The sequence below is a fragment of the Oncorhynchus gorbuscha genome, linkage group LG08 (genome assembly GCF_021184085.1).
Source record: "Oncorhynchus gorbuscha isolate QuinsamMale2020 ecotype Even-year linkage group LG08, OgorEven_v1.0, whole genome shotgun sequence".
Taxonomy (NCBI): Eukaryota; Metazoa; Chordata; class Actinopteri; order Salmoniformes; family Salmonidae; genus Oncorhynchus; species Oncorhynchus gorbuscha.
In genome coordinates this window covers 55785190-55809056 of record NC_060180.1, presented here as the reverse complement: position 1 = coordinate 55809056, position 23867 = coordinate 55785190, and the positions used below count along the sequence as shown (strand labels likewise).

Below are 23867 nucleotides of genomic sequence, written 5' to 3'. Positions count from 1 at the left end.
AGCCGTGTGATTACACAAGATGTACCGCTCCATTTGCTAGAGATGCCTGATGGTTCAGGGGGAACACATCTTATTAAAGCAATAAAAATGACTCCAATAATGTTTAATGAGCTCACCAACTGGAGAGAAAAAATGCCATTTGTTTTTTTTATAGATATATTACCTTATCTGTCTTCATTGGTCTGATAAAGCCACATTTTGAAGTCTCTAATGTTCTCTTCTTGGTGCCTTTGAAAATATTCAAATGAACATAAGTATTGATTGGAACCAGAGGATGCAGAATGCATCATCTCCCCGGCAGGAAGTGGAATGAGAAACTTTTTGAAACAGATTGTTTTAGTCTCCTACTATTAAATGATGTGCAGTATGTTTTAGTCTCCTACTATTAAATGATCTACAGTATGTTTTAGTCTCCTACTATTAAATGATGTACAGTATGTTTTAGTCTCCTACTATTAAATGATGTACAGTATGTTTTAGTCTCCTACTATTAAATGATGTGCAGTATGTTTTAGTCTCCTACTATTAAATGATGTACAGTATGTTTTAGTCTCCTACTATTAAATGATGTGCAGTATGTTTTAGTCTCCTACTATTAAATGATCTACAGTATGTTTTAGTCTCCTACTATTAAATGATGTACAGTATGTTTTAGTCTCCTACTATTAAATGATGTGCAGTATGTTTTAGTCTCCTACTATTAAATGATCTACAGTATGTTTTAGTCTCCTACTATTAAATGATGTACAGTATGTTTTAGTCTCCTACTATTAAATGATGTACAGTATGTTTTAGTCTCCTACTATTAAATGATGTACAGTATGTTTTAGTCTCCTACTATTAAATGATGTGCAGTATGTTTTAGTCTCCTACTATTAAATGATGTACAGTATGTTTTAGTCTCCTACTATTAAATGATGTACAGTATGTTTTAGTCTCCTACTATTAAATGATGTGCAGTATGTTTTAGTCTCCTACTATTAAATGATGTACAGTATGTTTTAGTCTCCTACTATTAAATGATGTGCAGTATGTTTTAGTCTCCTACTATTAAATGATGTGCAGTATGTTTTAGTCTCCTACTATTAAATGATGTACAGTATGTTTTAGTCTCCTAATATTAAATGATGTGCAGTATGTTTTTCGGATTAAGAAGAAAAGCTACAGTTAATAAAAAATTAAAATAAAGATTTGCATAAAGCCAATCCCCCCGTCCGTCCGTCCGTCCGTATTTATTTGGACAGTCAAGCTACATTTTTTAAATGTGTCTATACTCATTTGCATTTTGACAAATGTTTTATATGAGGCGGCCGTACTTAATGTCACTTTTTTGTGGGGTATTTTCATACGTATCTGATTTACCTTTTAGAAATAAAAGCAGTTTATATCTAGTTCCCCCAAAATAGTCATAAGTATTTGGATAAATTCACTTATATTTTACTAAAGTAGTCGAAAGTTTAGAATTTGGTCCCATACAATAGAGTGCTCTCAAGACCTCAAGGAATTGATACATGAATGACCAGAGTGCGGGCCCCTGGAGCCTTATATCAAAGATTGTATTTTTTATTGACAAGATAGTCAAGTGACCACTCGCTCTAACAATGGAAATACATGTCCTCAAAGATGAAGGCAGACGGGAGGAGGCGAGATCAGGTGAGACCATTCTAGCCAATGAGAGGGCAGACACGTGTGAACAACAGGCCATAGATATAGATAGAGGACTCATCTTTGTTTCTGTGCCATTATAGTGCCATTGAGGCTATCTTGATTTTAAAGTAGACAATTGTATTCTTCTTCATTGGCTGATTGCGCCCAACTCATAGGAATCTCCACCCAGTTGACCACTTTAAAATGGTGGAAGCCCTCAATGGCAATGTCCATGCTAAAACGTGTTATATCCATGATGAGTCCTCTTATCTTAATGAAAACAGGCACATCTCTGATATCATTGTTTTTAAATAAAAGTTGCCCAAAATGCCATGTGCATCCACTTATATCAGTGTATTCGTTAACAACCTAAGCATTATGAAACTTTTATTCAATCAAATAAACCTCATGTAGCAAATGACCAATAAAAAATGTTGTTGACCAAATTCGACACACTCATTGACCTTCATACAAAAAACATTTTCATGGCCAGTTTTTGGTGGAGTAAAACCTCTCGCTTAGCCTCTTCCTCTCTGCTTATATTGAGCAGGGTCCCCACCCTCCTTTGCCACACGATTTGTCTGTCTACGACAGACAAACAGACACTGTTTGCTTATCCAGCTAATTCCCATTGTGAGACACCTCACTCTATTATCAGAGAACGGGTTACGCAAGTAACCTTAACATTTTACCTGTGGATTATTTGTTTGAATCTCAGGTATTACAGGATTACAAAGGATTACGTGTTGAACAACATTATGAGTTCAAATGTTAAAACTGATACGTTACTTTACCTGAGGCACTGTGATTGGTTCTGTTATCAAAATAAGGGAAGCAAGTTGTGATGCAGTATTTTTTACGTAGCATAGTTTCATCTTAGTTGTCGGATATCTGATGTGGGCCATTCTTCCTGTGGGGTTCTTTACAACATGTTTCTTTGTCAATATGCTGTGTTATACACACAATGATCTGTTACATCAGCACAAGCTTGCTATTTAGGCTTGCAAATACCACCTACAGAACCCAATATGTTAAGTCTAGCATTTTTGCTTGAACTATGGCAAATGTAACTTAATCCCCCTACAGTAGATCTCAGTATGTCCATCAGTTTCTGACCAGTGTTGTTTCTATGTTATCTTGCAGCTTGGCGAGGACACTTTCAACAGAGCCAAGCTCCTGAATGTGGGCTACACCGAGGCCCTGAAGGATGCAGAGTATGACTGCTTCATCTTCAGCGATGTGGACCTCATACCTATGGACGACCGTAACCTCTACCACTGTTACGACCAGCCACGACACTTTGCCATCGCTATGGACAAGTTTGGCTTCAGGTAGGTCAACTCTATTATGTACTGTCACTCACACGTATATTTACTCTGAGTGAAATCTGTTATTAGTTTTTCAAGCCTATACTCTCCAAACTCCGAGCATCTTATGTTTATTGATTTGGTAATGTGGATGCTTTTAAATGGATAGTTGTTATATAAAAGTTTGAAGACATTGTTTCGGCACTGCACACATGATTTTTACAGGATGACGCAACCTGTTTTGCTGAATATAATGGCGAAATTTACCAAAAGTAAAAGCAAAAGTACTGTCTCCAGTTCTTTTGACTGGGTTTGAAATGAACTTTCACTTTGCCTTTCATTGGATTCCAGACAACTTGCATATTAAACTGTGATGTGAAAATGTTTGTCTTTGTGTATGGGCCAAAGGGCAACCCAATCATGTCACTTTCTAATCAAATCACCTTTACAGAGTCAATGTGGAGACTATATGGAGACTATATACAGAGGGTACCTTTACAGAGTCAATGTGGAGACTATATACAGAGGGTACCTTTACAGAGTCAATGTGTGGGGACACAAGTGTCTATCGCTTACACTTAAATTTTAGGGAGGTTTAAAGAAACATTATGATATGAAGAAAATGTATTTCAGAAGAACAGAATATGAGTTGTCATACTGTATGCTATCTCGCTATGTGTCATGCCATAGGCTTGTTCTTTTAGCTGACAAAATATGTTATCAGTCCGGTGTGATTATTTTATATTATATTATTTTGTATACTAAGAAGAATATAATTGAACTTAGCTGAATAAAATAGAAAGGATATTTTTCACATTATGGAGCAAATGCACATATGAAGTGGCTATGTTGAGCGTAAAAGTGATCATTTGAAACAGGTCCTATACACTAGTTTTAGAGTTATTTGGCAATGATAGTGTGCATGATACAAACACTAGAAAGAATTAGAAATCAACACTTATACAGTATGGGCTGCGTGATGCAACTATAGGCTAATATACTTTTTTTAAAATAATGGCGCTGGAGGGTATGGCTGCTGTTTTACGGGCTCCTAACAAATTGTGCTATTTTGTGTGTTTTTTTCCGCATTGTTTGTAACTTATTTTGTGCATAAGGTTGATGCTACCATCTCTTATGACCGAAAAGAGATTCTGTATATCAGAAAAGCGATTACTCACCTTGAACTGGACAAAGCTATTGCTTTAATGAGTCTTAAGCAAAGGATATAATGCTGCTCCCAGACAAGGCCCAAATCCCCATCATTCACATGAAGAAAATAAGGAAATACAGGGGTTGGAGATCAGGGTGCCTTGTGAGAATTTGCCTGCGAGTGGGTAACCTGCCTCTACCATCTGTTCTATTGGCCAACGTACAATCACTGGAGAATAAACTGGCTGAGCTCCGTTTAAGACTATCCTACCAACAGGACATCAAAAACTGTAAAATCTAATGTTTCACCGAGTTGTGGCTGGGCAACACGGATAATATATAGTTGGCTGGGTTTTCCGTGCATCGGCAGGACAGTACAGCTACATCCGGTAAGACGAGGGGTGGGGTTGTGTGTCTTTTTGTCAATAACAGCTGGTACGCAATGTCTAATATTAAGGTAGTCTCGAGGTATTTATTTTTCGTAGCCGTCTATTTACCACCACAAACCGATGCTGGCACTAAGACCGCACTCAACAAGCTGTATAAGGCCATAAGCAAACACGAAAATGCTCAGTCCCCGGCTCAATGTAGTGGCCGGGGACTTTAAAGCAAACAAACTTAAATCCATTTTATCCTTTATTTAAACTTTTATTTAACTAGGCAAGTCAGTTAAGAATAAACTATTATTATTATTTACAATGACGGCTTACCAAAAGGCAAAAGGCCTCCTGGAGGGGGGCGGGAGCTGGGATTAAAAATACATCTTTATATATATATATATATATATATATATATATATATATAAAAAACAGCATGGTAGCAACACAACACGACAACAACATGGTAGCAACACATGGCAGCAGCTCAACATGGTAGCAGCATAAAACATGGTACAAATATTATTGTGCACAGACAACAGCACAAAGGGCAAGAAGGTAGAGACAACAATACATCACGCAAAGCAGCCACAACTGTCAGTAAGAGTGTCCATGATTGAGTCTTTGAATGAAGAGATTGAGATAAAACTGTTCAGTTTGAGTGTTTGTTGCAGCTCGTTCCAGTCGCTAGCTGCAGCGAACTGAAAAGATGAGCGACCCAGGGATGTCTGTGCTTTGGGGACCTTAAACAGAATGTGACTGGCAGAAAGGGTGTTGTATGTGGAGGATGAGGGCTGCAGTAGATATCTCAGATGGGGGGGAGTGAGGCCTAAGAGGGTTTTATAAATAAGCATCAACCAGTGGGTCTTGCAACTGGTATACAGAGATTACCAGTTTACAGAGGAGTATAGAGTGCAGTGATGTGTCCAATAAGGAGCATTGGTGGCAAATCTGATGGCCAAATGGTAAAGAACATCTAGCCGCTCGAGAGCACCCTTTCCTGCCGATCTATAAATTAAGTCTCCGTAATTTAGCATAGGTAGGATGGTCATCTGAATCAGGGTTAGTTTGGCAGCTGGGGTGAAAGAGGAACGATTGCATTAGAGCAGGGTAGCCTAGTGGTTAGAGCGTTGGACTAGTAACCGAAAGGTTGCAAGTTCAAATCCCCGAGCTGACAAGGTACAAATCTGTCCTTCTGCCCCTGAACAGGCAGTTAACCCACTGTTCCTAGGTCGTCATTGAAAATAAGAATTTGTTCTTAACTGACTTGCCTAGTAAAATAAAAAATAAAAACAAGTCTAGATTTAACTTTAGCCAGCAGCTTTGATATGTGCTGAGAGAAGGAAAGTGTGCCATCTAGCCATACTCCCAAGTACTTGAATTAGGTGACTACCTCAAGCTCTAAACCCTCAGAAGTAGTTATCACACCTGTGGGGAGAGAGGCATTCTTCTTAACAAACCGAATTACCTTTGTTTTGAAGGTGTTCAGAACAAGGTTAAGGGCAGAGAAAGCATTTTGGACACTAAGAAAGCTTTGTTGTAGAGCGTTTTACAGAAAATCCAGGGAGGGGCCAGCTGAGTATAAGATGTATAAATGGATGAGAGAGCTTCCTACTGCCTGAGCTTTGTTGTTGATGTAAATTGAGAAGAGCGTGGGGCCTAGGATCGAGCCTTGGGGTAACGCCTTGGTGACAGGCCATGGCTGAGACAGCAGATGTTCTGACTTTATACACTGCACTCTTTGAAATAGGTAGTTAGCGAACCAGGCCAAAGACCCCTCAGAGACACCAATACTCATTAGCTGGCCCACAAGAATGGAATGGTCTACCATGTCAAAAGCTTTGCCAAGTCAATAGAAATAGCAGCACAACATTGCTTAGAATCAAGGGCAATGGTGACATCATTGAGAACCTTCAAGGTTGCAGTGACACATGCATAATCTGAGCGGAAACCAGATTGCATAGCCGAGACAATACTATGGACATCAAGAAAGCCAGTCAGTTGATTATTGACAAGTTTTCCCAACACTTTTGATAAACAGGGCAAAATAGAAATAGGCTTATGACGAACCGTGGCTGCCTTCCAAGCAATGGGAGCCCAGAGAGGAGAGACAGGTTAAGAAGGTCAGAAATAGGCTGACCCAGATGTTTTTTTGGGGTCAAGTTTAAGGAGTTCCTTTAGCACCTTGAACTCAGTGACCACCTGCAGAGAGAAACTTTGTAGCAGGGGGAAAGAGGGAGGAGCATCAGGGCTAGTCGCACTAGAAGGGGTGGGAGATGAGTAAATGTTGAATGCGCAAGGAGGCTTGGTTGAGTCAAATAGGAATCCTGACTTAATGAAGTGGTGATTAACCTGTTACTCCTACCCCCTACTTTTTTGAACATTCTGTTAAAAATCGCTCAACATTTCAGCGCCCTGCTGCTCATGCCAGGAATATAGTATATACATATGATTAGTATGTGTGGATAGAAAACACTCAGACGTTTATAAAACTGGTTAAATCACGGCTGTGACTATAACAGAACGTGCGTTTCATCGAAAAGTGCAGGAAAATCTGATCACTGAAAATGGAAAAATATATCCATGCGCCACTTCAACCGATTGATAAAGGTGATCCACATTAAATGGGGCCGAGGTTGCAATACCTACAGCTTCCACACGATGTCAACAGTCTTGTCATTTGCCTAGGCTTTGTTTCTTGGTCAAACGAAGAAGAGACAGCCCATTTCTTCAGGTCTCCGACCGGATATTTTGGTTGAGATTTACCCGGACATTATTTCCAGACGTACAGCTATAGAATATACATCGCCTCGTGATCAATTTGATCGCTTATTAACGTTTACTAATACTTAAAGTTGCATTACAAAAGTATTTCGAAGTGTTTTGTGAAAGTTTATCGTCGACTTTTTGAATTTTAAAAAATGACGTTACGTTATAAAACGCTATTTTTTCCCTTGATCACACAGTCTTCATAGATCGATATCTAGGCTATATATGGACCAATCTAATCGAAAAAAAAGACCCAATAGTGTTTATGGGACATCTAGGAGTGCCAACAAAGAAGATGGTCAAAGGTAATGAATGTTTTATATTTTATTTGTGTGTTTTGTGTAGCGCCGACTATGCTAATCACTTTGTTTACGTCCCCTGCGGGTCTTTTGGGGTGATACATGCTATCAGATAATAGCTTCTCATGCTTTCGCCGAAAAGCATTTTAAAAATCTGACTTGTTGCCTGGATTCACAACGAGTGTAGCTTTAATTCAATACCCTGCATGTGTATTTTAATGAACGTTTGAGTTTTAACGAGTGCTATTAGCATTTAGCGTAGCGCATTTGCATTTCCAGATGTCTAGATGGGACGCCTGCGTGTCAGGTAGGAGCAAGAGGTTAAAGAGCTCAGGCATGTGGTTCTTTTCAGTAACAACCACATCATCAACATTAAGGGACATGGGTAGCCTATTTTCCTACCTTTGTTTTGAAGGTGTTCAGAACAAGGTTAAGGGCAGAGAAAGCTTTTTGGACACTAAGAAAGCTTTGTTGTAGAGCGTTTTACAGAAAATCCAGGGAGGGGCCAGCTGAGTATAAGACGTATAAATGGATGAGAGAGCTTCCTACTGCCTGAGCTTTGTTGTTGATGTAAATTGAGAAGAGCGTGGGGCCTAGGATCGAGCCTTGGGGTAACGCCTTGGTGACAGGCCATGGCTGAGACAGCAGATGTTCTGACTTTATACACTGCACTCTTTGAAATAGGTAGTTAGCGAACCAGGCCAAAGACCCCTCAGAGACACCAATACTCATTAGCTGGCCCACAAGAATGGAATGGTCTACCATGTCAAAAGCTTTGCCAAGTCAATAGAAATAGCAGCACAACATTGCTTAGAATCAAGGGCAATGGTGACATCATTGAGAACCTTGGAGAACCTTGGTGACCCCACCTCTTTAAGGAATACCTAGGATAGGATAAGTAATCCCTCTCACCCCCCCTTTAAGATTTAGATGCACTATTGTAAAGTGACTGTTCCACTCGATGTCATAAGGTGAATGCACCAATTTGTAAGTCGCTCTGGATAAGAGCGTCTGCTAAATGACTTAAATGTAATGTAAATGTAAACCTTCAAGGTTGCAGTGACACATGCATAATCTGAGCGGAAACCAGATTGCATAGCCGAGACAATACTATGGACATCAAGAAAGCCAGTCAGTTGATTATTGACAAGTTTTCCCAACACTTTTGATAAACAGGGAAAAATAGAAATAGGCTTATGACGAACCATGGCTGCCTTCCAAGCAATGGGAGCCCAGAGAGGAGAGACAGGTTAAGAAGGTCAGAAATAGGCTTGGCGATGATAGGGGCAGCAACCTTTAAGAAGAAAGGGTCTAAACCATCTGACCCAGATGTTTTTTTGGGGTCAAGTTTAAGGAGTTCCTTTAGCACCTTGAACTCAGTGACCACCTGCAGAGAGAAACTTTTGTAGCAGGGGGAAAGAGGGAGGAGCATCAGGGCTAGTCGCACTAGAAGGGGTGGGAGATGAGTAAATGTTGAATGCGCAAGGAGGCTTGGTTGAGTCAAATAGGAATCCTGACTTAATGAAGTGGTGATTAACCTGTTACTCCTACCCCCTACTTTTTTGAACATTCTGTTAAAAATCGCGCAACATTTCAGCGCCCTGTCTTCGATGAAACGCACGTTCTGTTATAGTCACAGCCGTGATTTAACCAGTTTTATAAACGTCTGAGTGTTTTCTATCCACACATACTAATCATATGCATATACTATATTCCTGGCCTGAGTAGCAGGGCGCTGAAATGTTGCGGGATTTTTAACAGAATGTTCGAAAAAGTAGAGGGTCGACTGAAGAGGTTAACCAGAACTTCTTGGGGTTATAACAATACCACTGAAAATATCAAAAAAGGTCAAAGCGTCTTCGACAGAGGGGATCAGACTGATTCTATATTCTTTTACAGAGGCCATTTTGTGATGGAAGGCTTGCTCATTCTTTTTTTTTTACCAAGCATCTATGACAAATCAGGACAGGCCGTTTCACTGAGCTGCCAATACGAACACAGGCTGTAAAACAGTGATCACTAAGGTCATTACAGAAAATACCAGACTGATACCTGTCAGGATTATTTGTGAGGATAACATCGCGGAGAGTAGCCTTTTCTGGGTGTTTGGAGTCATACCTTGTGGGATTGGTAATAATCTGAGAAAGATTTAGGGAGTCCCATTGCTTCAGGACTTTAAGCATGTCCCAGTGGTTAAAGCATGTCCTAGATTAGGTCACCTAGCAGGACAAATTCAGACTTAGTCTAAGGAACCAGGAGAGAGCTTAGGGCAGGTAGGGTACAGGCCGGTACTGATGAAGGACAATAGCACCCAGCAACGGTCAACAAAGAGCTATTTGAAAGTTTAATGCTTAAAACCAGCAAATAAAAGTGTTTGGGGACAGACTTGATGGAGTCAATGGAACACTGAAGGTGATCCTTGGTAAAGATTGCCTCTCCCCCACCTTTGGAAGATCTGTCTTGATGAAAAAACTTATAACCAGAAAGGTTAACATCAGTATTCAAAACACTCTTCCTTAACCACGTCTCAGTAATGACCAACACATCTGGATTGGGGCTGTGAACCCACACGCACCCACATTTGAGGTAATAAGCTTCTAGTGTTAACGTTCAGAAAACCCAGGCTTTTATGAGAGCAGAAATCGGTGAAGCTGATTTGGGGCTAGCAACAGTAGATGGGCAACAGTGTACATGCACATTTCCAGAAACCTAATTTCTACCAGCAGGTCACATGTGCAACCAGAGGGAAAAAAACAATAGACCACCTATACTCCACACACAGAGACGCATACAAAGCTCTCCCTCGTACTCTATTTGGAAAATCTGACCATAATTCTATCCGCCTGATTCCTGCCTACAAGCAAAAACTAGAGCAGGAAGTACCTGTGACTCGCTCAATACGTAAGTGGTCAGATGACGCAGATGCTATGCTACAGGACTGTTTTGCTAGCACAGATTGGAATATATTCTGGGATTCATTCAATGACTTTGAGGAGTACACCACCTCAGTCACCGGCTTCATCAATAAGTGCATTGACGATGTCGTCCCCACAGTGACCGTGCGTACATACTCCAACCAGAAGCCATGGATTACAGGTAACATCTGCACCGAGCTAAAGGCTAGAGCTGCCGCTTTCAAGGAGCGGAACACTAATCCGGACACTTATAAGAAATCCTGCTTTATCTCAGACAAACCATCAGAAGCAAAGCATCAATACAAGACTAAGATTGAATCCTACTACACCGGCTCTGATGCTCGTCGGATGTGGCAGGGCTTGCAAAATGTTACAAACTACAAAGGGAAGCCCAGCTGCGACCTGCCCAGATCCTCAAATAGTTTACAGCTGCACCATTGAGAGCATTCTGACCAGTTGCATCACCGCCTGGTATGTCAACTGGTCGGCATCCAGACGTAAGGTGCTACAGAGGGTAGTGCGTACAGCCCAGTACATCACTGGGGCCAAGCTTCCTGCTATCCAGGACCTATATACTAGGTGGTGTCCGAGGAAGGCCCAAAAAATTGTCAAAGACTCCAGTCACCCAAGTCATAGACTGTTCTCTCTGCTACTGCACAGCGAGCGGTACCGGAGCACAAAGTCTAGGTCCAAAAGGCTCCTTAACAGCTTCTACCCCCAAGACATAAGACTGCTGAACAATTAATCAAATGGCTACCCAGACTATTTGCATTGACCCCCCCAGCCCTTGTTTTTATACTGCTGCTTCTCGCATCTATGCATAGTCACTTTACCCCTACCTACATGTATAGATTACCACGACTAACCCGTACTCCCGCACATTAACTCGGTTCCAATACCCCCTGTATATAGCCTCTTGTGAGGCGTCTGTTTCTCAAACTAGACACTCTAATGTACTCAGGGCCTCCCACTCCTCTTTCTATTCTGGTTAGATCCAGTTTGCGCTGTTCTGTGAAGGGAGTAGTACATAGCATTGTACCAGATCTTCAGTTTCTTGGACATTTCTCACATGGAATAGCCTTCATTTCTCAGAACAAGAATTGACTGACGAGTTTCAGACAAAAGTCTTTGTTTCTGGCCATTTTGAGCCTGTAATCAAACCCACAAATGCTGATGCTCCAGATACTCAACTAGTCTAAAGAAGGCCAGTTGTATTGCTTATTTAATCAATACAACAGTTTTCAGCTGTGTTAACATAATTGCAAAATGGTTTTCTAATGATCAATTAGCCTTTTAAAATTATAAACTTGGATTAGCTAACACATCGTGCCATTGGAACACAGGAGTGATGGTTGCTGATAATGGGCCTCTGTACGCCTATGTAGATATTCCATTAATAATCAGCTGTTTCCAGCTACAATAGTCATTTACAACATTAACAATGTCTACACTGTATTTATGATGCATTTTATGTTATTTTAAATGGACAAAAATAGGATTTTCTTTAAAAAACAAGGGCATTTCTAAGTGACCCCAAACTTTTGAATGGTAGTGTACATGCATGCACACACACACACACACAAACACACATACACACACACAGACACACACGAATGCACACACGCACGCACACACACGCGCACGCACACACGCACGCGCGCACGCACGCGCGTGCACACACACACACACACACACACACACACACACACACACACACACACACACACACACACACACACACACACACACACACACACACAAACAGAAGGATTCTCTCTCCACACTGCTTGTGTGAAGGCTGCTGCTAAAGCAGATGGCCTCATTAGTGTTGTGCTTGTCGTCTTTAAACATGAAGCTGCCTGTCGCACACCAATCACCACTGGCCTGAGGCAGACATCAGGGACCCGACATGCCACTGCTAACCTTCAGCACTGTACAGGAACATTACAGTGAGGCTCTGTAGAAGGGCTCTGTAGAAAGGCTCCGTGTGTCCCAAATGGAACCCTATTCCTTATAGAGTGTACTACTTTTGACCAGGGCCCAGTATATTGTTAGCGTTAAGTCATGTGCGTAAACTAGAGTGCTTCACATCATGCAATTGTTCCCTACTTCTTAAAAAAAGCTATCTGAGCTAGCTGTAGAAGCAATACATTGTTAATATACTTGTATTTTGTTTATACTGTTCCATTGTTACACTATGCACATGAAATGCACGAATACATGTCTTGTTCTAATTTTCACTTGTCTTGAATACAATACAGTATAGTATCCATATTTAACAGGCATGTTGTTTTGAAATGCCAGGATCTGTCGTGAAATTCAAAACTGACAACTGCCTCAATTCTTTGACAGTTCTTTTCTCTTGCAGGCTTCCTTATGCGGGGTACTTTGGCGGGGTTTCCGGGCTGAGCAAAAAACAGTTTCTCAAGATCAATGGCTTCCCCAACGAGTACTGGGGCTGGGGAGGAGAAGATGACGACATCTATAACAGGTAAGACTGCAGGGCAGAAAAAAACATTTATAAAAACTCCCATCAATCCCAGCACCATCATAACCATCATTACCAGAAAATGAATGCAGTCATTTTAGTTGACATTTCGATTATACATGTAGCTGATTCAGGAGTTTGTATATTAGGCAGAAAAACTACACTACCAAGGTCATTGCGCCAGTATTAGTCATTGCTACAAAGTGCCTGTACTTTAGAAGCTTTGAATTATTTAATGCTGATAACATTTTAAAGGCACCGATTATATATTACAAGAGTGAAGTGGGCACAGCTACATGTCTTGTTAAACGCAGAATGTATGCTTGGCCTGTCATTTGACTTTATCATTGAAGTAGATTTTTTTCTTGAATGTCAAGACAGAAAGTCATTGTTCATCCCGACCACGTTATCTCTCAGTGCTGCTTGCAGACGGTCCCGGTTTCATAGTACACGTTTTTGTCAAACGATAGAGCAGCAGTTTCTCATTTTACTGACACTTGTTTTAGAGGAGAATAGATCGCTCTTTCATGTCATCTATCATCTTCCCTCTAGCTCGCGAGATATGTGACTTCCACCATTCCATCTACAAACCCAACTCTGTTGTGATAACACAAAATAGGTAAATAGAGTGTTTGGAATTGGCCCCTTTCCGTGCGATGTGGGACGGTATACGGGTGATTACTGCATCACAGATAGAGTCTGGCAGGATGTGCGTTATGCGATAAAAGGAATCTTTCTTTGTGTGCGTCTGCCCCGAGCCCTCGCATCTGAAGAGAAGACATGATTGGAGGGAGGATGTTGAGGGAGTAAAATCTTTCACAGCTTGATAGTAGCTGCAGTAGAGTTGATCCATTAAGATTTCCCCAGAGATGCTTCCTTCAACAGACCAATTTCTTCCAGTAGATGATGTGAAATGCGCTTGGATATTATCCTGCCCCATGCTGCACCCAATACATGAGTGTGAAGGCTAAAGTCAACGTTGTAGACACCAAAATAAGCATATAAAAAGAGCATGAAGGTTGTCTTTCATTGAAATCCAGAACCTTTTCAAGGCTCACTTGTTTTAAAGCCGTTTTATATAAAGCAATTTGAAATGCCCCTGAATATACACTGGGTGTCATGGCTAGACAGGGACTGATGGTGAAGCCTGGTGTTAGGCTAGCGTGCAGCAGTGTGTAGACTCCGGTTGCGTCCCAAATGGCACCCTATTTCCTATACACGTTGTGCATTACTTTTGACCAGGGCACATGGGGCTCTGGTCAAAAGTAGTGAACTATATAGGGAATAGGGTGCCATTTGGGATGCAGACTCAAACGGGTCTGTGACTGGGGTGGTGGTGAAGGTCTCTTCCCCAGGCACCCAGGGAGATGGTGATGTGTAAGTGATGAGGTCTGTTGCTAGGTCTCTCTTTCTCTTGTTCCACTGGCTCCTTCCCCTGGGTTCGCTGCAATAAAACACAGCATCTTCGCCCAAATTGTGGCCAGCCAACACAATCACAGCTCGCGGGAGTCCATGTCCCTGTGCAGTACTATGCGGCCGTGCCCACAGTCTGTTGATCAGAGGTCCATGGGTCCTGGAGTGAAGGGATGTCATTGACAGCACTCTTCCCTCTAACACTAGAAGCACCGAGGCAGTCATTTTGATTGTGTATGAATTTAAAATATAAAAATCATGCCCCCTCCACTCTTGACTTTTCCTTAATGAGTCTATTTAATGTAGTTAGAATTTCAATGTCACGGACAGAATTTGTATTTAAAGCAGTTTTAAGAGGACGTGTCCCCCCCTGCCCCTCGTTCACCGACAGTTAGCTGATGGCCCATCAAAACTACATCTTAACCATATTGAAACTCATTTCGCACATACAGTATAACAATAGAATTAGCCTAAAGTCAAGATGAAATTGACAGTAGTCTGATGGATGACAATATTATCAATTGTCAAATTGAAGATTTGGTCCAGTGCAGCTTGGAATTGCAGGGAGGGAAACGGAGCGTCAAAAAGTGACCATTTTAAAATCCCCCTACAGTCACAAGCAGGTAAGACATTTTATTTCTAGAAAGTGAGAAACAAGGTTATTATAGTAAACTGAAGCTAAAACAGAAACTAATTACGAAAAATGTATTTAGTCAAGTAAAATAAAATAATTTGGGCAAAAATGTAATGGGGTTTTAAAGCTTCTTTTTTTTCAAGCTACTTAATCTGGTGAGTAAATACTACCAGGAGATGGCGATGTTACAAATAGGGCTAGTTTATGCATCACTATTAGTTTCTCGAGACAGATGGTTTATTTGCCTAGCTTACGATGCTCCAAGGTATGGAATATACGAGTCTACATTACTACAGGTAACAGGTAAAGTAAAGGCTAGGTAGCTAACTTGAGTCTTCTTACATGTACTACTGAGGTGAAAAAGTATTGGATTGGTGTAAACATGGGCGAGATAGGGTTTCCTTCCATCATATTTATTGCACCAGAGTCAGCGCTATTCCTTTTAAATCCAAGCCACATTGAGAATGAGTTTATAATTGAAAGGGCCAATCAGAAATCATTGTAAATAAGAATTTGTTCTTAACTGACTTGTAATCATTCTAATAAATCATAGACAGAAGTATTGTTGCAAGGACTAACCATCTATGATATAAAAATATTTAACCATGGGCTGTATTCAATCCATATCGCGGAAGTTCTGCTTCGCAGCATGATTGAAATGTAAAGGCAATGTTGGTAGACTGAATTCACGGTAAACACTGCAGATGTCGACTCAATCGGAAGTTACCTTTACAATTATTTCCCACCATCTGTAATGCTTCAGCGATACAGATGGAGTAGAGCCCCATGTTTTGAGGCTTTACAGTGTCCATTTATTTTGTTTTTACAAACATTGGAGTAAAACAAGCTTATATTTTGGGTTCTGATGGGGAACGACACATGAGCTACGCTCATGAAGCATTTCTAAGTTATTTTCTTCAAGAATCAATGGGTACATATCATTAATTTATACGTCCAAAAATGGATGTAGCAACTGCAGATTGCCACTTTAAACCTAACTTAACCTATGACCTGACCCATCACCGTATTGCTACTGTTGCATGAATTGACATAACAAACACACCGACAACTATGCAACAAAAACTGCTTCTAGCCTGGCCCACTCATGATTTCTGTCGCTAAGACTAAAACTACAACTGAAATTAAATCATATTAAAACTAATTATAAATATTTATATACAACTTAATCTAAATAACAACTAGCAAATCAAGTCTGTAAACTAATTGAAACTAAACTAAATTCCAAATAAAATTAAGAGAAATAAAAATGAGTATTAAAAAAAAGAAACTATAATGACCTTGGAGAGAAAGATCAGATTCGGAGGTTTCCAAAACACTACCTTTGCCAAATATAAAATTGAGGAGATGAGTTGTATTTAAAAATATAACTTTTTCCAAAAATAACAGCTGTTGGGTGCACTCCACACGTGAGCTTGCAGCAGCATATAGCTCAGGCTACTACTCAAAGACCAGTAACAGAATACAACTTCAAATATGCTATTCTGTTCTTTTGTTTCCTAAGACCTGACAAAATTATAGTTGTTTCTTTGTGATGGATTTAACACTTGAATTATGGTATTTCTCTATCAGTTTTGCACATCGGGAGACTGACATTTTTTTTCCCATTCCTCCTTGCAAAACAGCTCGAGCTCAGTGAGGTTGGATGGAGAGCATTTGTGAACAGCAGTTTTCAGTTCTTTCCACAGATTCTCGATTGGATTCAGGTCTGGACTTTGTCTTGGCCATTCTAACACCTGGATATGTTTATTTTTGAACCATTCCATTGTAGATTTTGCTTTGTTTTGGATCATTGTCTTGTTGGAAGACAAATCTCCGTTCCAGTCTCAGGTCTTTTGCAGACTCCATCAGGTTTTCTTCCAGAATGGTCCTGTATTTGGCTCCATCCATCTTCCCATCAATTTTAACCATCTTCCCTGTCCCTGCTGAAGAAAAGCAGGCCCAAAACATGATGCTGCCACCACCATGTTTGACAGTGGAGATGGTGTGTTCAGGGTGATGAGCTGTGTTGCTTTTACGCCAAACATAACGTTTAGCATTGTTGCCAAAAAGTTCAATTTTGGTTTCATCTGACCAGAGAACCTTCTTCCACATGTTTGGTGTGTCTCCCAGGTGGCTTGTGGCAAACTTTAAACAACACTTTTTTATGGATATCTTTAAGAAATGGCTTTCTTCTTGCCACTCTTCCATAAAGTCCAGATTTGTGCAATATACGACTGATTGTTGTCCTATGGACAGAGTCTCCCACCTCAGCTGTAGATCTCTGCAGTTCATCCAGAGTGATCATGGGCCTCTTGGCTGCATCTCTGATCAGTCTTCTCCTTGTATGAGCTGAAAGTTTAGAGGGACGGCCAGGTCTTGGTAGATTTGCAGTGGTCTGATACTCCTTCCATTTCAATATTATCGCTTGCACAGTGCTCCAGTCTCTCGATGTGCAAAACTGATAGAGACATACCCCAAGCGACTTACAGCTGTAATCACAGCAAAAGGTGGCGCTACAAAGTATTAACTTAAGGGGGCTGAATAATTTTGCACGCCCAATTTTTCAGTTTTTGATTTGTTAAAAAAGTTTGAAATATCCAATAAATGTCGTTCCACTTCATGATTGTGTCCCACTTGTTGTTGAGTCTTCACAAATATACAGTTGTATATCTTTATGTTTGAAGCTTGAAATGTGGGGCCAAAAGGTCGCAAAGTTCAAGCGGGCCGAATACTTTCGCAAGGCACTGTACATGTATTTATGAGACTGTTAGAATGTTGCAGTCAAATTGACTGATCATTGGTTCAGAACGGGATGGCTCGAAGCCAGGCTTTTCTAGTGTTAAAATCACATCCTCTATGTAGGCTAACCTATGACTTGTGGAGAGAGAAAGAGCGAGAGAGTGCTTCCTTTAATGACTGTACGATTCAGTGGGTTCAGCAGGCCTAGCACTGGCAGACTGGCCACACAATCCCAGATGGTAATAATAGCTGATGCCTCACACACATTGTGATGTAACACAACAGATCTTCCAGCAATGAGAGGGAGGCTTACTGGGATTAGAGTGATTAAGGGGAGTAGTGTGTTGACACACTGTAGTTCAGAAGAGGACAAGTCACCAAGAATCTCTCCTTAGAGCAGTAAGGACTGGAGACTAAACAGGATTTCTTTTTCATGAATCATGATGAACTCTGCTCTAGAATATGTTAAGAGTTCAACATGTATTTTGTGATATTTGCATTTTATGTTTTTTTAACATCATATCTTGGTTATTTGCATAGGCTAAGGAATACCTAGGTTAACTACCCCCTAAGTTTTAGATGCACTATTGTTATACTGTCCCACTGGATGTTAGTGCTGTCGCTCTGGTGTGGTAAATGTAAATGTAATATCATAGGCACAACCAGTGGTAGTGTGAACTGCATAATTGATTTAAGGTTGCAAGCAGGACAACAAAATATTGTGGGGAGTTCCTCATTTATTGTAGTGTTTTTGGTTCTGTGCCATGCTGTCAGAACCTGCTGGGAAAAAATCCCTTATGATTTGCTTGGAGGGAATAGCTCGCGTTACAGACAGTGCCAACTTCTCCAACAACGATGACCCCTTTTTAACAATCGTACCTCTTCATAAATATGTCTGGGTTGATTTACCCCCCACCCGAATAAACAGCTAAAGAGGAAAAAAGTGGTGATTTTCAAGCCTTTTTTGATGGGCAACCTTGAACTTTGTTGAAGGTCCTCACTATACAGTTTCATTGAGTGAAGGACGGGAGGGTAGACAGAAATAGCTGGAGGTGATGTTGGCAGTAGTGGGGAAACAGATAGATGACACTGTTTTCCCTGCTTCCCTTAGAGCCCATTCACCCTGAGACCAGCAACCGGAATGGAAGGAAACTGAAAAAGCTCTGTCTTTGTCACCCCTCCTGGGCATGTACGTACTGGGCATGTACGTACTGGGCATGTACGTACTGGGCATGTACGTACTGGGCATGTACCTGGGCATGTACCTGGGCATGTACTGTACTGGGCATGTACCTGGGCATGTACTGTACGTACAACTGAAGAGTAGCAGATCCATCCAGTGTCTTGGATGGGCAACTCCTTGACTGTCAGCATCTGTGCAGTGAAACACAAGGCCCTGGAGGGACAGTTAGTTCCCTCATATCTACTACTAAGCTAGGTGACTGACTGTCTCTGGTGACAGACAGACAGGCTCTCCCTGACCTAAATATACACCTAGCTGATACTGATGCCAACAGACAGATAGAGGGGAGACAATTTCAAGGAAGATTACTCAAGAAATATACAATCCCAAGTCATAGCCTATTTCAAATTGTGAAATTTTCTATTTTAAACACGGGCAGACTATCAAGTCTACATTTGGTCTGTCTGTAAAAGAGGGAGGGAGATAGAGGACAAAAATGCCCTGGCAGGACTCTCATTTCTCTATTGCCCTCGTGTGGCTATTTCTAATTAGAGTGAGACAGGAGGGAGTGGACAGAGAGTTGGCAGGCAGCAGAGAGATAGAGCCGCCGCAGTCAACAAGACCATCACAGACAGTGCAAACACACTCTCAATCCAACATGAGCGATTTCAGCTTCGCTCCTCTCATCTCCTCGCCTCTCCCCACTGGCTTCTTTCTCAGCAGCACCCCTCTCATTTCGGCTCTGACAGAGTGAAATGAGGGGATGCCGCAGATTCCAATTCCCCTCGACTCCAAGAGTCTAATGCAATTAAGAAAGACTGTTGAGAAATGAAAAAAGAAAAAAAAGATGGAGACATTCTTAATCCAATCAGAAGGGCACGCGAGGCCAAATGAGCTGTCCAGACAGTCATATCAATACTACCACTGGGCCTCAGGAAAACAATGCTTTCTTGTTAATTGTTTGTTGTAATATTTAACAGCTACATAGAGAGTGAATGATATCAGTGGCAATGTGAGAATAGTAAGGAAGTCAACGAAGGGAATAGCATTGCAATGTATGTACTGGATGCAATGCGAGAGAGCAACCATTTTGCAGCAGTGGAGGCTGCTGAGGGGAGGACAGCTTATAGTAATGGGCGGAAGGGAGTGAAGGGAATAGTATCAAACACATGCTTTTCATGTTTTCAATACCATTCTACTCGCTCTATTCCATCCGTTACACTCCATTCCAGCCATTATTATGAGCTGTCCTCCCCTCAGCAGCCTCCACTGTCAACCATACACAAAACTGACAAAGTAATCATACTTCTGTTTCTCCTCCTTTCTCTGAGCCTGAATACTACTTTGTTACCCAGGGCAATGTAAAATCTAGGACAACAGATATCTTACTCTTCAACAACGATAATTTTATCTCATTGTGCCTGAGAGGAATGAACATCACATCTGAAAATAATCTTCAGCGTTTTCAGGGTTTTGTTGTGCAAGGTCAAAGACTGTTTTTTTTCTCCTCTCTATTTTCTTCCAGAAATGCTTTTGATTATATTATTATATTATATCGCTCAATACACTCTTCATCATTCCCCCTCTGATTGGTTTCAAAAGGTTTGATGGAGTTCAAGGAATCTGGTTCGGGAATGAAAGCGCCCACAGATCCTTGGCACACAACGCTGTTCAATACGATTGAGCCAATTTTGTGTGCTTGCTGGGCTGAGACAGCAGGATGTTAAAACATGGAGGAAAGAAGTCAGGCTAATGGATGGAAGGGCGCAGCAGCACCACGTGGAGTCCCATGGCGTATGACCAAACAGAACAGTAAATGATGACAAAGAAACCTGTCAGGCAGCCATGTTGTCTCATACAGTACATTTCAGGTCATGGACACGACATCCTACAATCACATCTTACAATCAATCAGGGTTTGTGGTGAAGGATGTTCCCGGAACGTGTCAGATTTCTTTCTCCTCAACTTGTCCTAAAGTAAAGAAATGGTCAAAAGGGATGTATGCCTAACCTCCTGCTGATGTCTGTAAATGTTCTTTTGTTTGAAAGAATCGAGTGAAATAAATGATTTTGAATGTACATCCAGACACTTGTCTTAATTTAACTCTAGGGTAGTCCTTTGGGCCCAATATCTTCAGCTTACAGTACAAACTAAGTGCCATAGTATTGATTAACTCACACATGGATTACCCAGGCGAGGCTAACCATTGATTGAGAGATAGAGCTGAGACTGAGCTCTGTGCCCATCCCTCTACCTGCCCTCTTATATCCTTGAAATCACTGCAGTTGATTGGAGCTTTTTCCACCTGATACCTTGAAACCACAGTTAACACTGCAGAATGCCTTGAAGCCAAAGAAGTCACTGACTAGTTCAGTTTCCAGCTAGTATGTAACTGGCCTGAAGTGGATGGTAATCATGTAGGTGTACAGAACTTGACACAGACCCAGATGACCATTTAGTTCTAGTAGCTTTTACCAAGCTCTAAATGAGTGAGGTAAAGTATACATACCTATTCTGGTTACAAATAGTAGGTTGCATCCCAAGTGTCACTCTATTCCCTACAGAGTGCACTACTTTTGACCAGAGCAATGTGAGTCCTGGTCAAAATGTGTGCACTATATTTGGAATAGGGTGCCATTTGGGATGCGGACTGTTTTTTTCCTCCAATATTTCCCTCAATTAATCCTTAGTGATGTTGTTTCTGGGTCAGGAATACACAAGGAGATTATTTCAAATCAACTCTGCATTACCAGGCCTCCTCGCTGGTGTTAATGGAAGAAAAAACCCGCAAGCCCTAGCACACGGAAACAGACAGACAGACACTGTTTATGTTATCGATCGCCGTCATGTACTAGGAAGGAAGAGGAAGGTCCAGAGACGGAAGCAGCAGCTAGCCTATCGCTTAAGCTGGAGCAGCGGGATGCTCACATGACCGTTTGTTGTCTCCAGGGGTTCCACACAGATAAAGAGCCAAATGGGGAGATTATAATGACCCGATTGTTCAAGCAGTCAAGCAGCTGGAAGCAGCATTTTACTCAAACAAATGCCTTTGTTTTCCAAGACAGTTAGCAAGGCTGCTTTGGCTGGTCCCTTCAGGAACGCTAAGAGACATTTAATGGGAAGAGTCTGAGTTTCTTTCAATATGTTCTACTGAATTTGTATTCAAAAATGTTTTTTTGACTCGCTTGGCATTTTCTTCTCATATGTTCTAATGAGGCTTTGATGGCAGGATGCAGAAGCAATGTGTTTTGCTGGTTGTTTGTCAGTCAGTAAGAGCGAGGCCCACAGATACAAACTGTAATATCAAGGTTGGCTGCACCAATAACACAGGAGATCCAGCATGAATCAGAGCATTACAGAGAGAAATAAAACCATTTCATCCCATCTTGGGAACCTAACATTGTAAACATCCAAACACACACAAGGTTCCATATCACTGCGTAAAGGAATATACAGTCATTTCTTATTTTCCTCCCTCTAATTTTAGAATAGGCTTTAGTTTGTACTGGTTGTCTACAGTCAGTGCCTTGCTTTAACCCATTTTTGTCGCATTACAGCTGAAGCTTAACTTGAGATTGCTATGACAGTGTCTGGTCATGGCTGGCATTGCTACAGCAGTTTTGGAGCGGTTATGACTTATATTTCTATGGCTGTAAGTGTGATTATGGTTCCCAATTGGAAACCTATTTCCTATGTAGTGCACTGCTTTTGACCAGTGTCAATAGGGCTCTGGTCAAAAGTAGTGCACTATGTAGGGAATAGGGTGCCGTTTGGGATGAAAACTCGGATCCTTTCTAAACCATGACTCTGTTGTAGGATCACCCTCAACGGGATGAAGGTGGTTCGACCGGACGTCCGGATCGGCCGCTACAGGATGATCAAACACGAAAGAGACAAGCACAATGAACCCAACCCACAAAGGTTTTGTATTGGATTTTCCTCTCTAGACACAAGCCTGGTTCCAGATCTGTTTGTGCTGTCTTGCCAACAATGACATAGGAGTTGTCATGACAGCATAGAACAGATCTGGGATCAGACTTTTCTTTGGGATCTTTTTCCCGAAGGTACAGAAAGTACAGGTACTGTAGCTGTTGTTTGCCTGGTTTCCAAAGTTGTCTTTTTGATAAAGGTTGCATCACACTCAACACATTATAATACCAGCTCGCGGTTATAAGGCTGCTCTAAGATGAATCCCCCATGTCATATCCCATAGATTTGGCTGGAAAATAACAACTCATGACACTTATCATAGAAATGGATTATCATTGTTTATTCACTGCTAAGAGGGCTCTTTCATACATGAATAGACAACCCATCAATGACTCTAAAAAGAGCAGATCGATAACTGCATGGCTATTTGCAGGGTTGTTAGTTGTGATTGTTGCCAAACCCCAGAACCCTACAGAGCTGAGCTGCAATTTGCAAAACATGATTATTGCATAGCATGAGTGCACACACTGTAGAAGTTACAGACTGTTATTGATCACATCCAGCCCCGTTGTTTGGCTCTTACCATGCTCTGAAGGCTAAATAACCATGGGGAGGCCATTTCATCCTCGGCCTGATCTTGGTGCTGTTAGTTTTCCATGAACTCCCACTCCCTATGATTTCCAATGTGTGAAGATAACAGCCACAGAAGACAACGCTCATTTTGATGAGTGCCTCAGACAATACTAATAATGAACCAATGAAGAGCCCATGCATAGCTAGCACGAGAGCCTAATAAACACATTTCCATGGGAGAATGTAAATGAACTAGTTGTTGTTGCTGCGCATAATGAATTGAAACATGTTGATGTAAGAGGGGTTTGCTGTGCTGACATAGCCAGGGAAGCTTGCTGTTGTCTGTTTGGCTTGTGGCTGTGTGGCAGGTGGATGGGTTGATAGATACTGATCTAAGTACTTACCATGCAATCCCAATCAACATGAATCCAAATGCCACCCTC

General features: G+C 41.3%; 1 protein-coding gene across 2 annotated transcripts in view; it reads left to right on the top strand.

Annotated features, from left to right (window-relative positions):
* b4galt2 (UDP-Gal:betaGlcNAc beta 1,4- galactosyltransferase, polypeptide 2) overlaps positions 1-23867 on the top strand; it is a 151563-nt gene that overhangs the window by 123273 nt on the left and 4423 nt on the right. Inside the window, exons 4-6 of one of the 2 annotated variants that reach the window (XM_046359934.1) lie at positions 2791-2978; positions 12832-12954; positions 22738-22842. In XM_046359934.1, the coding sequence (XP_046215890.1) occupies positions 2791-2978; positions 12832-12954; positions 22738-22842 (416 nt within the window). Of the gene's footprint in view, positions 1-2790; positions 2979-12831; positions 12955-20522; positions 20838-22737; positions 22843-23867 lie in introns of those variants that run through there. The other variant, XM_046359935.1, reaches the window with a different exon arrangement.